Raw genomic sequence first — 15715 nt, forward strand, 5'->3', positions numbered from 1 at the left:
AACATGATGACAATAGCCACAGACAGAGGAAAAGAAGCGCATTACCCAATGAAACTAATTAAAACGCATTTTGAGTGTGACACAAAGGAGGGATTAGATGACAGAGGATAAGAAGATAGTATGCTATCAATGCACTATTGTGCTGATTTCTTCATCTGCAGTCAGCGGTAGACAAGGCCTTTTCAATTACTGTCCAAAGAATTAATCATTCATAATTCTAGGAGCTGTCACAATGAGCATGCATATTAAGGGATCACAGTCCGTCTTGAACTGCTGTGAAGGAATAAAAGAACACTGATATTACAGGCACACACTCTCATTTATAGGCAGATGTAAAATGATTAAATGAGGTGGGCAGTTTGAACAAAATGTAGGCCTGACACGATTGATTAATAGTATGATCTTGGATATTCGTTTTAATCGCGATTATTTGAGATAACGGCAATAATTGTGCAGTTTAAATTTCAATCACATTCTGCCATCCGAATAAAGGGCAAAATTAAGCACTTAAAGAAATGTGTGGTAGGGAGAAGCAGGGGAAAAAACTGTTATAATGTAGTCAAAGGTCTTCTTACATACGAAATCGTGTCATATTATACATGTATTATTATATTATATTACATTACATTACATTACATTACATTACATTACATTACATTATATTATATTATTTAGGGCTGTCACGATTCCTCGAGTAAATTAAGAGTACTCGAATAAAAAAAAATCCTTGATTGCAATCTACTCGTGTCGAGTAACCGGAAAAATGGAAAACCGGAAGTGGCGTATTCCATGTACGATGTATTAAAAGCATTTGAAAAACATAGCCTAGTGCTACTGTGAATTCATAAAGGCATATATGCCTCAATCAAATCCATCTGTGTTATGCTTCTCGTTCTGAATCCGATCCAGACGAGATTTTCTCAGCTTTTTGCTGAAAATGTTGCTTTTTTTATGAAACTTACCCACATTCAAGTGTTGATAATTTTTTTTTTTATGTTGTTGTTGTTTAAAAGCAGAGGGTTCTTTCTTTTTATATATTTCATGTTCAAATACTCATACAACAAAATATTTTGGGGGTCATGAAACTTTTGTGAAAATTATCAAAAATGCTGACGCTGACTGGCAACTGTTTTCAAAAATTCTGGCAGAGAAAGAGTTAAAATACAAATTTCAAACAAAAAGCATATCGTTATTCATCTGACTGATGCATCGATCCATATCAATGCATCATTACACCCCTATTAAACATATATGTTATTATTCAAGTACAGGAAGGATTCTAATCAAACAGTTTTTGGTCTTGAAACAGAAAACTGACTATAGAAAAAGACTTTCTGAAAAAGTTTATGCTAACGCTATAGTGCCCCTTGTAAAACTACTGAGAACACAACGTGCCACTATGTGTAATTAAAAGGGTTCTTACAGTACCAAAACCTTTTCCATTTGAAATAACTCTACCACCGTACCAGCTATATGACTTCTGAAGACTCGAAAGGGTTTAGCTTGATGGATGTTAGAAACCACATGTCTAAGAAGTGCCATGTCGACATGTTTAAACTCAAGAACCACAGTTCGTGCGACGACAAGAAAGAAAACACTAGAGTTCACTAATGGCTGTTATTCAGCAGCACCGACACTCACTGGAGGTTAAAGGTCAAACTGACAACTGCCCTGGGGCAGATGGGGTGAGAGGTGGCTGCTGATTGGCTGTATAAGAAATGTTTTAATGTCCTAAGTGGTCTCAGATCAGCAGTAAAGGGCATCTTTGTTCTACTGTCTCGAAGGGCTTACAGCTAACTTGATAAATCAGTCCAAGAGGGTTTTTCAGTCACTGAAATATCAGTTGACAAGAACACAGTTCTCTCTGCTTTGAACGCATGCTGCTGTCTTCCTTTTCTGCAAGTTTGTGCAAATCACCTGGGGGTTTGAGAGCAGCCCCCCGAGAGCAATACCACATCCTCTAAAAAAACATCAATGAGGTCAAACTCAACAGTGCAAAGAAACCCACTTCATCCAAACATTCTGTCATTGTGTGCTCAATGTCAAACCTGTATTATTTCGAATTTTTTCCATGGGACATAAATATAGCCGATATATAGCGACCGTTTACATGACAAAAACTTCCGAAAAGTCCCATATGAGTTGTACATCATATTTCAAGTGTTCTGAAGTCATACGACAGCTCTGTGTGAGGAACAGACACAAATTTAAGTTCTCCATTTGTGTTCCACAGAAGAAAAAAAACAAAACAAAAACAAGAACATGTAAATGTAAAACGCTAAGTGTAGTCTATAATGCAACCCGGATATTAACCTAGCATGAAAAGCCTGACATATGAAATATTTCATTATTTTCAAATGAAACGGTTTATTGTACCTTTAGGCAAAATATTAAAAATATATAGATTTAAAAAGTTTGCATGTGTTTTTTGTTGAGTATCATACGTGATACATTAGGGTTTTGTGGCTCATTCAGGAGAATATGGAGCATTTACTCAAGATGGAAAAACAATAAGATGAAATTCTGCATGTAATGTAAATCAATGAGATTACAACAGTCTAGCAGACTATTTAAATAAAACGCATATAAATATCAGGGAACCCTCTATGTTCCCAATAATACGTCTTGATGATATTTAAATGCTTCGTTTTACGATCAAAGTTTTTATTGTGGGGGCAAAACCTACAATCCAATTTAATATAATGATGATTGAGAAACGTACAGATAAACGTTCCTCAAATATGTGATACTTTTTCTATTTTAACATGATAAAAAAAAAAGATGTATGGATATCAGTCAAGTAAGTGTTCACGCTGTAAGTTATTCTTACATATAGGCCTACTTTACAAAAATCAGTAAAGATTTCACAGCAGTAAGACACGTGTACCACGACCTGAAGGGGAACATTAACAGAATGATGCTAAAAAGCCTTTGACTTGATAAAAAAGTATATACTAGACGACAGAACTAATATAAACTAGACGACAGAAGGCATGTATAATATGTAAAACAGGTTTCTGAAATATGTTTCAAATTTAAAGGCCTTAGAAGTTGTGTATCAAATATGATACAGTAGGCTTTATATAAGGTTAAGATAAAATTGAGCGGAATAAATTTGATTAGCAAATAATTAAACCCCTCATGCACACAATATTCAAAGCCATATGACTAAGCAAAATGAATTATCTCTCAAAGGCAAGAGGACACTGCAGCCAAATAGAGCATTAATTAGCCTATGAGATGCAAACCGCACAATGTCTGAGACGTTTAATATTTAAGGAAGGCCTTCTTGAATTTCGCAGCTCCCCCAAGCTTGCTCAACATGAAATGATTGGTTGACGATAATAACAGATTAGTCATCGTGGCTTGGCACCAGACACCACAATAAGCCACATTGTGTTTCCTGACAAACGCAGCCGGCCCCCTCGCTTTAAAATATAAGAATCCACAATAGCTGCCCGGAGGGAGTTACGCACTTCAGAAAAGATCACCACACTGCATTAACATTTATTTGAATTTCCTTCTCCAGGAACAAATGCAGCTGTTTGAGAACATATAATGCAATACTCCTAAAAGACAAATGAACGCTTATTTTCCATCTGTTGTTGGCAACTTTTGTTACGTTTTTCCTCTTTCCGTTGAGCTTCAGGTTGTTGTTGGGGGGGGGGGGGGGTGGAGAGATTTGCTGTTATAGGAGAAGTAATGTTAATAACTTGACTGTTGTTTCAGCCTCTGTAATGGACAGACAATAAAACTATTCATTTCCTCAAAGGTCAGGCCTGGGAGACGTGCGCATTGTTGGACAGTCTGCTGGCAAGGACGCTATCTCACCTCGCATACTTCAGCTCAGGGAGTCTTGCCTTGTGGAAATGACGAATATTGGGCAAAGTTACAAAAACAAATACATATGGGCATGATGATTACAGCTCCATTCCCTGTTTTGTGTTTAAAAAAAAACGACTCTGCCATTATTAGCAAAGCAACAGGCTTTTTCCATTTCAATTCCCACTTCACAGTTTTGGAAACTTTGGCTCCGGTGCCTGGATTCAGTCAGAGAACAGCGATATAAGAAGATCAGAGAGCTCTAATGGACAATAAGCCCTGTAAACTTCCAGCAGGCTTGCCAGTAAGAAAAACATGATGTTTCGAAAAAACGAAGAAAGAAATAATCTCTGTATTGAGAGCAGAATAAACAGAGCAATCTAATTCAGTTTAAAGAAAGTGAAGCACAGACATTCCTTTCTGTAATGAGGATTATTCAAATATCAAAGCGTCTTTTCATTTGCTTTGGCAAGATGGTGATGCTATCTTTTTAGAAATAACGTCTAAATTCTTCTGCAAAAATGTATAGCAAATGCTGAAGCAAGTCTCTTTTTCGGCGTTCTATGTAAAATATTACAAGGATTGTACACAGGATGCTCTACATACATACATAATGCATTTTGTTATGTACGCCTCAAATATAGGACACAATTTCCTGCCCACAATCGCCATGTAGCAACATCATTTGTATTTAGTCCGGAATATATTACCCTGGCTGTGAAAGCTAACGGGTCATCTGTTTTACTCTCCTTCGCATTAGCCTCGCTCTCCCTGCCAGTGTCAGCACAATGTGGATTGCCTTTTTCAGGACATGAAAATGAAAGTCTCATAGATTCTTGTCACAAATCAACTGTAGAATTAATGTTTTTGACATGAATGTCATTTAGCAGAAAGATTCACGCCAATAACCACAGCGTGCAACGAGCCAAAAGCTGTCTTTAACAGAGATCCACAGAGAAAGAGGCTCCACATACAAATACAGGTAGAGAAGATGAAAAAACATGCCACTTTTAGCGCTGATGGATGGATGGATGGATGGATGGATGGATGGATGGATGGATGGATGGATGGATGGATGGATGGATGGATGGATGGACAAATGACTCAAAGTGAGATGGATGGATGGATGGATGGATGGATGGATGGATGGATGGATAGATAGATAGATAGATAGATGGATGGACAAATGACTCAAAGTGAGATGGATGGATGGACAAATGAATCAAAGTGGGATGGATGGATGGATGGATGGATGGATGGATGGATGGACAAATGACTCAAAGTGAGATGGATGGATGGATGGATGGATGGATGGATGGATGGATGGATGGATGGATGGATGGATGGATGGATGGATGGATAGATAGATAGATAGATAGATAGATAGATAGATAGATAGATAGATAGATAGATAGATAGATAGATAGATAGATAGATAGATAGATGGATGGACAAATGACTCAAAGTGAGATGGATGGATGGATGGACAAATGAATCAAAGTGGGATGGATGGATGGACAAATGAATCAAAGTGGGAGATGGATGGATGGATGGATGGATGGATGGATGGATGGATGGATGGATGGATGGATGGACAAATTAATCAAAGTGGGATGGATGGATGGATGGATGGATGGATGGATGGACAAATGACTCAAAGTGAGATGGATGGGTGGGTGGATGGATGGATGGATGGATGGATGGATGGACAAATGAATCAAAGTGGGATATAGACAGATAGATGGATATATGGATGGATGGATGGATGGATGGATGGATGGATGGATGGATGGATGGACAAATGACTCAAAGTGAGATAGATGCATACACAAAGACAAACGGACAGGCCAATACATAAATAAATCTTCGTTTTATATTGGATATACAGCATTGTTCAGCTCTATTGTTCATTTACGGGGCCTGTAATTGAGCAGGTACTTCACACTAAGTTAATGCAACTTAAGTTTACATTTAGGTAACTCAAACTCAAACTCATCCACCATGAATGAGTAGTCACTTGAATCACCCCCCTCCAGGTGCAGCACAAATGATCTCTCAAACGGCACTGAAAATACAAGACATTTCCACTTCTCACGCTCCGTGCAAATCAACACCTGATCATCGTAAAGACTCCTCATCCGGCGTTGAGTTACAGTATACTCATTATGCCCCATATCATACACAGATAGCACAACAGGGTGGAGTTCTGATAGTTCACGGTGCATCTGATAACACCCAGCCATTGTTCAAAGACAACGACTCGCTCTTCAGCGGCCTTCTTATATATCATACATATATATCGTATTAGTCCGAGAACCTAAATTGAACCCAGTAACACAAGCGCAGGCTTCTGTGATAGACAGAGTAAACAGACAGATAGCCAGCACCATCCTTTCTGTGACCTGAATGCTTTTGATGTCGGCAGCCAAAGCAGAAATTAGATTAGATATCGCTACCATCCTGAGAATTAATTTGAGAAATATATCCCAAAGTCAAACTTCATCACTCTGCATAACAAGGCCAGAGGGGAGATATGTTAATTTACGAGATTAAGAATGCATCTAGTCAATTTCAAGTTGTTTTTCCTTTTTTTTCTTTCGGTTCAGCTTCAGTGAGAGCCATTAAACCCTTTTCCCTCCATCTAAGACAAATCTGCTTTGAGTTTGTTACTGGGGAAATGAAATGTGACTTAAAAACTAATTGCTGTCACTCGACGCTCGTTTTGCAACCTACTGTAAATGAACACTTGCTACAAGACCGATATATTACAAGATATTAGGCGCTTATTGGGCCTATCTGCAAACTTATTCCAAAATATCTCCTCCGTTAACTGGAAACACGGCCTCTTGAAATGTGTAGCTGCAGTGAAAGTGATATTTTTGAAAGCCACAAAAAGCATTTAGCTGGAGAGGGCGGAACCAAAACGGAACATCATTAAATCTACAGCACTTTCAAGGGCAGTCCAAAGATCTGCATTATTATTATGCAGCGTCCCAGAGCGCTCTGACAGGAGCCTAATATGGCAGAATCCTTATAGCTATCCTCCCGTTTCCCTCGGGACGCGGCTAAAATTATTGCAGTCCCTCTATCGAAAGCACAGAGCAAAGCAGGACCTTTTAAAACCTAATTATTGCAGGCATCACAAATCAGAACTCTAAGTATATGCCAGATTTCTAGAGCCGTTCACGGATGGCAAAATGCATTTGCAATAGAGGTGCTAAACAATGTTTCAATTCATTACAAACATTTGAATTTTTTACATCCCCTCACAATCACAGCCAGTCTTTTGCTGGCTGTCGTCCACATACCAGACTGTGAAAAACCCTGTTTTAATTATTAATACACTCCCTATTTGTACAGTTGAACAATCTGCTTTTTATTTGATATTAATTACAGCCAAACGGCTTTTTTATTTTACACCAGCAGGAGCGCGGTGCTGTTTCAAGAGTGACTGACACAATTTTCATATCACCTGAAGACAGCTTTCCTTCTTAACTTGAGAAAGGGTGCGTTAAACCGCTCCAGGTCAAAGATTAAAACGCACAACATGTCGGTGAATCATTCTCCTCCTCAGCCCAAATTCATTTCATAACCACCTCTGATCTCATATTAAAAATCAAATGAGTTTGCTCTGTGACCCCATCATTTATGAAAACGTATTTCAGCTTTCACTAATAACGGAAGGTCAGTTGATGGGATAGTTCACTCAAAAATTATTCTGTGATCATTTACTCACCCTTATGTTGTTCTGAACATGTGGGATACAAAAGGAGAAATTTTGAAGAATGTCCATTTTTTTCCATGCAATTGCAATGAAAGGGGGCTGAAGCTTCAAAAGATTTGTCTGATTCAATTCGCAAGTTAAATTCCGTCAAAGCGCTTAAAGTCGGCATGAGACAGAAGTTGCGTTTTCTTCGCTATTGTGACGTATATCCAAGTGAAACGAGATGTTTTTGGCAGGATGTTATTTTGTCCACCGTGAATTGATTGGATGGTCGGATCGTTCTGATTTGCTATTGGTCGATCTCATGTGAGTGACAGATGCCATGCCCTGATGCCAGTAAACACGTCATCAGAAAATGATGTGCACCGATAATTTAATTATAATAAATCCTGTAAGCTACCATAAAAAATAAGAATTGCTCATTTTTATTTCATGGTGACTAATAACACATTGGAGGATATTATCAGTGAATAATGGCTTAATTTCTGTTTGTCACACAAAGCTATTATATGACTTCATCATAGCTCCAGTCCCTATTGATTGTGATTCCATGAAAATAATAGGCAGTACAGTTCTCAAATTTCACATTTTGTGTTCCATGGAAGGAAGAAATTCATATGGGTTTGTAACAATAGAGTGAGTAAGGGTGTGTTCACACTTGTAGTTCGGTTCGCTCTTGGTTCGTTTGGTCCGGACCAAAAAAAAAACATTTAGGCCTAGTCCTGGTCCGCTTAGAGTTCACATTGGCATTTTAACACCGAACCTAAACGCATAGGGATATGTTCACAACCTGATTGGTCGGCTTTTATTGAGTTTATTTCGTGACGGAACTTACTGAACATCCAAAACAATATTGTGTGCTGGGATAAATGCGCTCGTTGTATGTGCATAGCCTACATATGATGGTATTTTGACCAGATGAGAACTCGCGAAGAGCTAAAACAATGTGTAAAGGAGTCAAAACAGCGGCAAGAATCCCTCCATCACACACACAAACGAAAATCTGCTGCGAGGAGACGCTGTTCTGATGCCTGTACCAAACTGTGATGGGCAACATCACGACTATGACGGGGAAAAAAAAGGTATACTTCAGCATTCTGTCCTTTTAAGGGTTTAAGGGTCGCATCTTGCGACATCATGTCCTGTTTTTGGTTCGTTTACAGGTCTGTGTTGCGTTCATATTTCACTCCAACGGGACCAGAGTTAGTTTGGAACCGGGCCGAGACCCATCTTTTCAGTAGTCTCGCTCCGCTTGTTTGTTTGATGGCAGCGTTCACACTTATTCAAATGAACCGCACTAACAGAGCAATCACAACAGAGTTCGTTTTAATCAAACCAAACATGCCAAGTGTGAACACCCTAAATGACAACAAAAACTCTTTATTTTTAATTGACAGAGTAAGTCCGATACTGAAAAAGCTGCTGTGTCGAAAGTAGTTCTGTGCCAGAATATTCCGCTTACCAAGTGGATCTCGAGGTACACTTGAGTAAATCCATTTACCATCCTGACAACACAAACACTCACATATCTACTCATTAAAAAGCGACTTATTAACATTACAAAAATGCGCACGCTCACAATACAGAAAGAAATAATAAGGTTGCAGGACTGACAGCGAATAAATCACAGATCTTTTTGTGCAGCTATTGATTGTCATTCACAGCTGTAGCCTGCACATAAGCAACAGTGACAAAGCATCCATTATTGATTCTTCTATCTCATAGGAACCTCATACATCAGCCCACTTGAGAGCACGTTTGCCTCCACGCTTCCAAACAAAGCAGTATGCAAATTCCAGTAACTGGCAAAGTAAAACAGATCCATCCAGTAGTGCTGCATAATTATTATATAGGCTACACCAAATTGAAGGGGGTGATATGTATATTTAGCCCTTCAATGGCTTTTAACCTGCTTGAGAACTGATTCAAATGTTATGCACTGAAAATGGATTTTTCAGGATTCTGCAATATGATTCTGCCTGATACAAAGACAGAGTCTGCAGAATCGTGGAAATCCCTGGTTGGCCTTTCTGACTGCTTGATATAGCTAAAACAATTATCTTGATATTTCCTGCCTTAATGTGATTTTCTATAGGTCTAGATGACCTTGATTTTTATGGATTTGTTCTTTCAATCATGAGAATCATTTCAACCAAACAACCATTGTAGCCAAGCAGATTCAGAAAATCTAGTTTGGAATAATAAAGACACATTTTTCCCACACTATTTTTCACTAAATTACACTTTTATCATTTCCGTTTATATATTGACCAATATAATAATACTACTGTAATAACTATAACCAACACCTACATACATTTTTTACTGAAACCTTCTTAATAAAAGAAAAAAATCCACTTTAGTCAATGACAAACAAATAACTAATCACATAACTAATAACTGTGCCTTTTTGTCTGTTAGCTTTAAAGCCAAAAACTGTGTGTTAAAATCGTACCCCTCAACATTGACGGAATAATCTGCAATAGAAAAAAACATTCAAAATTTACGCTTTTCTAGGAAAACAGACCAAAAATATTGATGACTCATCCTGCACTCAGGGGCGTAACCAAATGTTTGTCCAATCAAATGCCCTCTAGAATGAGATCACATGTTTACAACTTAAATTAAACTAAAGACTATTGGCTATTTAAAAAGTCCTTAAATACTGTATTTCCTGCCCAAAATTCCCTTAGCTATTTTCTTAACACTTCATTAACACTGAACAAAACAAAAAATGTTTTGTCAAATAAACACTTAATAAAAATTGCATTCAAATCTTTATGATATTCACAGCGAGGCTGTGAGGCTGTTTTAAATCACTAGCAAAACCACTGTGAATCACCTAGCCAAAGCCAACATGACATATTTATATGGCACACAACTATATACACAAACTAGTAAAGAACTCTTAGATTACAAAGGTTGCAAATATAACAAATCATGTGATATCACTATGTCAACAGCTAATAAAAGAAACATATGCTTTTTTTTTTAATTGTATCTCCTTCATAACACAAAATGGAGTTTGACCCCGTTTTGTTAAGTTATCAAGCACACACGATCATTGCTGTTTATAATACATAAAATATACAAAGTATGAGCAAATGTTTTGTTTTTATAAGGGTTTTTGATTGGCAAAATTGAGCTGAAACGAAACGTATAATGCTTTGATAAATCAGATCCTTCAGAGCAATCATGCAGGAAGCGTAATCACGCTGGGTGTGATCCGTCTGCACATTAATGAGCATTTATACACCATATTGTTCCCAGTTAATGAGAGACACAAACAACCAAAGAAGGAAAAAGCACAGAGGGAGATGAATACAGGGGCGACACCCTGCCTGTTTAAACAAGTGTCATTCTCAAACACTTTCTTGTTGTGTCTTGTACAATCGCTTAAGTTTGACGCTCATAAAAAGAAACATTCAAGCCGTGTTATTATCAAAGCCTGCAGGCAGTTGGTCACGACAAACAACACATTATTTGATCAAATGTTACTTTTTGGATGTTTCTGAAAGAAGTCTTTTATGCTCTCCAAGCTTGCATTTATTCGATTGAAAATCAATTAGTATTGGTGCTCAATTATTAATAATGGTTCTTATTATCAGTGTTGAACAGTTTTTGCTGGTTAATATTTTTGTATTTACTGTCGCTATTTTTGTATTTACTGTATTTACTGTTTTGATCAATACAATGTGTCCTTGCAGAGTAAAAATCTATTTTTTTTACTTCCCCCAAACTTTTGAATGATAGAGTATCATAGTTTCCACAAAATAATAAACAGAAAAGTTTCTTAAGCACCAAATCAGTATATCAGAATGATTTCTGAAGGATCATGTGACACTGAAGACTGGAGTAATAATGCTGAAAATTCAGGATTACCATCGCAGGAATAAATTACATTATAAAATATATTTAAATAGAAAACTTTTCATTTAAACTGTAATAATATTTCACAATATTATTGTTTTTACTAATCAAATAAATGCAGCCTTGGTGAACATAAAAGACTTCTTTATTACAATCTTGAATGAGAGTTTGAGATTTGTGCAATTAAACGTTCACAGCAGGTCTTTAGATGTACGTGAATCTTTCTGCATGTTCTTTCAAGAAGAAATGATTGAAATAAAGAAACCAGCCATAATTAAAAACATTAAGCTTATGGAATCAGAATCACGGATCAGAAACACCAGAACCACTAACCGGTACGTCTCATGCGTGTGAACTGTGAGGTGTGAGAAATCATGCTGTATACCGAGTTCAGCCTTCTCTTTGAGGACGTCCTTGAAGTTGAGGCCGCTGTTGAGCGTGGACTCTCTGTATTTGTGCAGCGCTTCTCTCTGGCCGTTCTTGCCGAGCTCCTTCAGCACGGTGGGTTTCAGGGGTATGGCCCGCAGACCCTTCTTCCAACTCCACAAATCCGCCACTGTCCATTTCACCAGATCCTCCAACTTCACGATGACTTTCTCTGAGACGGCGATAACTTCATCCTGTCAAGACACAAATGCAAAATGAGGAAGGGACAAGGGTGTGGTAAAAGTGGCTGAAAGAGTAACCAGGCCAAACATGGTAAAATTCCAAATAAAATGAAAACATTCACCAAATTGTGGCCACAAAACTACATGATTATACTAAACAACCAATATAAAAAAAGGGGTGGGAAATAAAACAGGGCAAAATATCATTGAAAGGAACCTCATTACTGTGCGTCAAGATTGTAGTCTCTTAAAATATCTGATTTGACCTTGTGTTTTCCCCAAAAATTTAAAATGTATCAATTAATGATTCATGATATTTGCACCCTAACCCTAACTTTCTACTTAAATATATTTTAAAGTGTAACTTATTCCTTATACAGCATCTTTACTCCAGTCTTCAGTCACATGATCCTTCAGAAATCATTCTAATATGCTGATTTGGTGCTCAAGAAACATTACCAATAATAATATTGTTTTTGCTGCTTAATATTTTTGTTTAAAACCATGATACACTACCATTCCAAAGTTTGGGGCAAGTGAGTTTGTTAGTTTTTTTAAAGAAATGAATCATTTTATTCAGCAATGATATATTAAATGGATCAAAAGTCGCATATAACAATGTTATAAAAGACTTTGATTTAAAATAAATAAATGATCATTTGAACTCTTTATTCTTTAAAAAAAATTATTTAGTTTTTCACAATAATATTAAGCAGCAAAACTATTCTCAACACTAATATTGTTATTATTATTTAATTGAGCATCAATAATAACTGATAAAAAAAGATGATTTGAGTGCCAAATCATCATATTAGAATGATGCTGAAAATTCAGCTTCGCCATCACAGGAATAAATTACATCTTACAATATATTAAAAGAGAATTTTTTTTATTATTATTATTGTAATAATATTACAAAATATGAATGTTTTACTGTGTGTTTGATCAAATAAATGCAGCCTTGGTGAGCATAAGGACTTCTTTCAAAATCTTCAAAATTCTTATTCCAAACTTTTGACCAGTAGTGTATATTTAAAAACTGTTTTTGCTCTGATACCAAAATTGGTACTGAGAACCGAAAATGTTTTACTGGTTTTGGTACCGACTACTGAAATTGGCAACCCTAGTGTACAGTCCTAAAGATTGGATTTGAAAAATTGGGATAAGAGTGCACAGCCTAGGATAAAAGACAAAAAGCACAGCCCTAACTGCAGTCATTTCTTCCTTTTAATATACATCTTGCACAAATTGCAATTCGAAATGTTGTAATTTGGATTGCAATTCCATTTTAATGCGTCACAACATCATTACAATGTCTTTGCCAAGTAGACTTGTTTGCATTATTCGCTTATAAAAGTGAAGTAAGAGCTTTGCTTGTGACCTGGCATGGGATAACAGACCAGTCCCAGTTATACAGGGAATCTGGGGAACAGATGCGTTTGTATTTGGCAGAGCCCTGGATCATGCACTTCTGACTGACCGTACAGCATGTTGAGAAAATTCACTGAATGCTTCCTTAGCATTGATTGGCTTCGTTTTCCCAAGCTTGACCCAATAAAGGCGAGCATAGATCAGAGGGAATACCTGCTCTGCGACACTGGAATATAGTTCATATCTGCTGGATCTGCAGGCAGCAACAACTTTCTGCTGAACAGACCATGTCTAATTACGTCCTCTTTAAGTAGGGCTGTTTCTTTTTAGGTTTCATATTTTTTTTCTTGGTTCCAAAGAATAGGTCCCATTGTCATGCTGTCATAGGCAAACAATTTATCTCTCGCACAGACAGCGTAATGGGATGAAAATGGAACTTTACTTGAGTGTACTTAACCGTAACATATGAAAAGGTTTATAAAGTTACCAAGAAGGGGGTTTGGCCTTAATAAAAGAAGCTAATGGAAGGATATGAACGCGTTATCTGAGATTTCCTTGCAACAGGGCATACATGCATTCCTCTAGGTTTACATACCATTCCACTGCAACGAATATTGCAGTTAAAACCAGTTGATCTCAACTGGTGGGTTGTGATCCAAAAAAAATGGAAAAGCAAGAAGGATAAACATACCAAGGGGGAAAAAAAACATACTAAATCCAAACAATAAAATGCAACTAACTATAAAATTGTGCATAGTAAGGATGGCATAAAAAAAAATTTTTGAAGAAAAAAATTTAAATTAAATAAAATATTATTTTAAATATTGACATGTCAAGAGTACTTTTGTTTAATCTTAATTTTGGTGCTGTGTTAGACTGCAGCTTAATTTAAAATCAAGGTCCTGAAGCAAAACTATGAGAACCACTAGTTTAAGTTTAAATGACCTTTTCTTCAACCACTACGGGTGTAAATGGAAAACATGCGGCCCTCAAGATTGCACACCTCCAAATGTTAGCAGCAGAAAAATGAATCTAGCCTCTTCATAATGACCATCTGAGCACAGAGGTATTTGTTTTCACGCACCTATAAAACTAAGTGGGTCAAACACTGTTAATCCTGATGGCGACACAGCAAAACTTTACTATAAGATCATGTGTCCCGCTCCGCCGCTTTGAAGCTCTGACTGCGCCCTGCTGCTTTGATCAAAATATTGCTTCATTGTGTAAATTCATTTAGGAGGAAACAAATAAAACAATAAAAAGATGAACAGATTGCATTCTATTATAAAGTGATGTTAAGAGAAAAAATCAATCAAAGCCTTTAGCAGGTTTCCTAGCATTACTTTTGGAAATACACTCGCCTCCTTTTAATTACACTTTAAGAGTATTTAAGAAGCAGAGCTTAGGGTTGTAGACGGCGAAGGCCCTCAACCAGAGTCACGCTGAGCCCGTCTCACTCCGTTGATTCAGGGGTCAGCTCAAGAATTCCCAGGTCACCACAGATTTGTACACCTGCTTGCATGTCCATTTAATTATTGACCTGCTAACGTGAAAAAGGGGCCTTGCAGATCCTTAGGAAGTCTTTTTAAGTCTAGTTAAAAGTTAAATCAAGTATTCAGCTTGAATAATTACTCTGAGCTCAAACTAGAACTGGGCGATATAGCACAGAAAAATTTGACTTAAAAAAAAAAACTTTTATACTTTTCACTTTAACTAACAGACAGATACAGTAGATACGATAGATAGATAGATAGATAGATAGATAGATAGATAGATAGATAGATAGATAGATAGATAGATAGATAGATAGATAGATAGATAGATAGATAGATAGATAGATAGATAGATAGATAGATAGATAGATAGATAGATAGATGAATCAAAGTGGGATGGATGGATGGATGGACAGACAAATGAATCAAAGTGGGATGGATGGACGGACGGACGGACGGATGATAGATAGATGGATGGATGGACACATGAATCAAAGTGGGATGGATGGATGGATGGATGGCTATGAACACAATTTTATATCATGGCAAAATAATATAGATCACAATAAAGCTATTTTCTCTGTAAATTCAATTCAAACTGCATATATATTACCATATGCTAAGGCCTATGGATAGTCTAGTGAAATAAATCTGCAACAAATGAAAGCTACTTTATCTCATTTGATCATTTTCTTTATTTGTAGAGTAAATAAACCAAACTCAGCTGGCAAAGATCACTTAAAAATAAATGTGATTTCTCCCTTTAGGTAAACTTTTACAGACGTTAATCCTTAATTTAAGCACATCACTGGCATCCAGCTAAAAGT

At 36.9% G+C, this 15715-nt stretch overlaps 1 protein-coding gene across 1 annotated transcript in view; it reads right to left on the bottom strand.

Moving 5' to 3' along the window:
- arid5b (AT-rich interaction domain 5B) overlaps nt 1-15715 on the bottom strand; it is a 120948-nt gene that overhangs the window by 92556 nt on the left and 12677 nt on the right. Inside the window, exon 3 of the mRNA XM_081393213.1 lies at nt 11802-12036. Coding sequence (XP_081249339.1) covers nt 11802-12036 — 235 coding nt within the window. The remainder of the gene's footprint in view (nt 1-11801; nt 12037-15715) is intronic.

The sequence above is a fragment of the Scardinius erythrophthalmus genome (assembly GCF_964197995.2).
Source record: "Scardinius erythrophthalmus genome assembly, chromosome: 18".
Lineage (NCBI taxonomy): Eukaryota > Metazoa > Chordata > Actinopteri > Cypriniformes > Leuciscidae > Scardinius > Scardinius erythrophthalmus.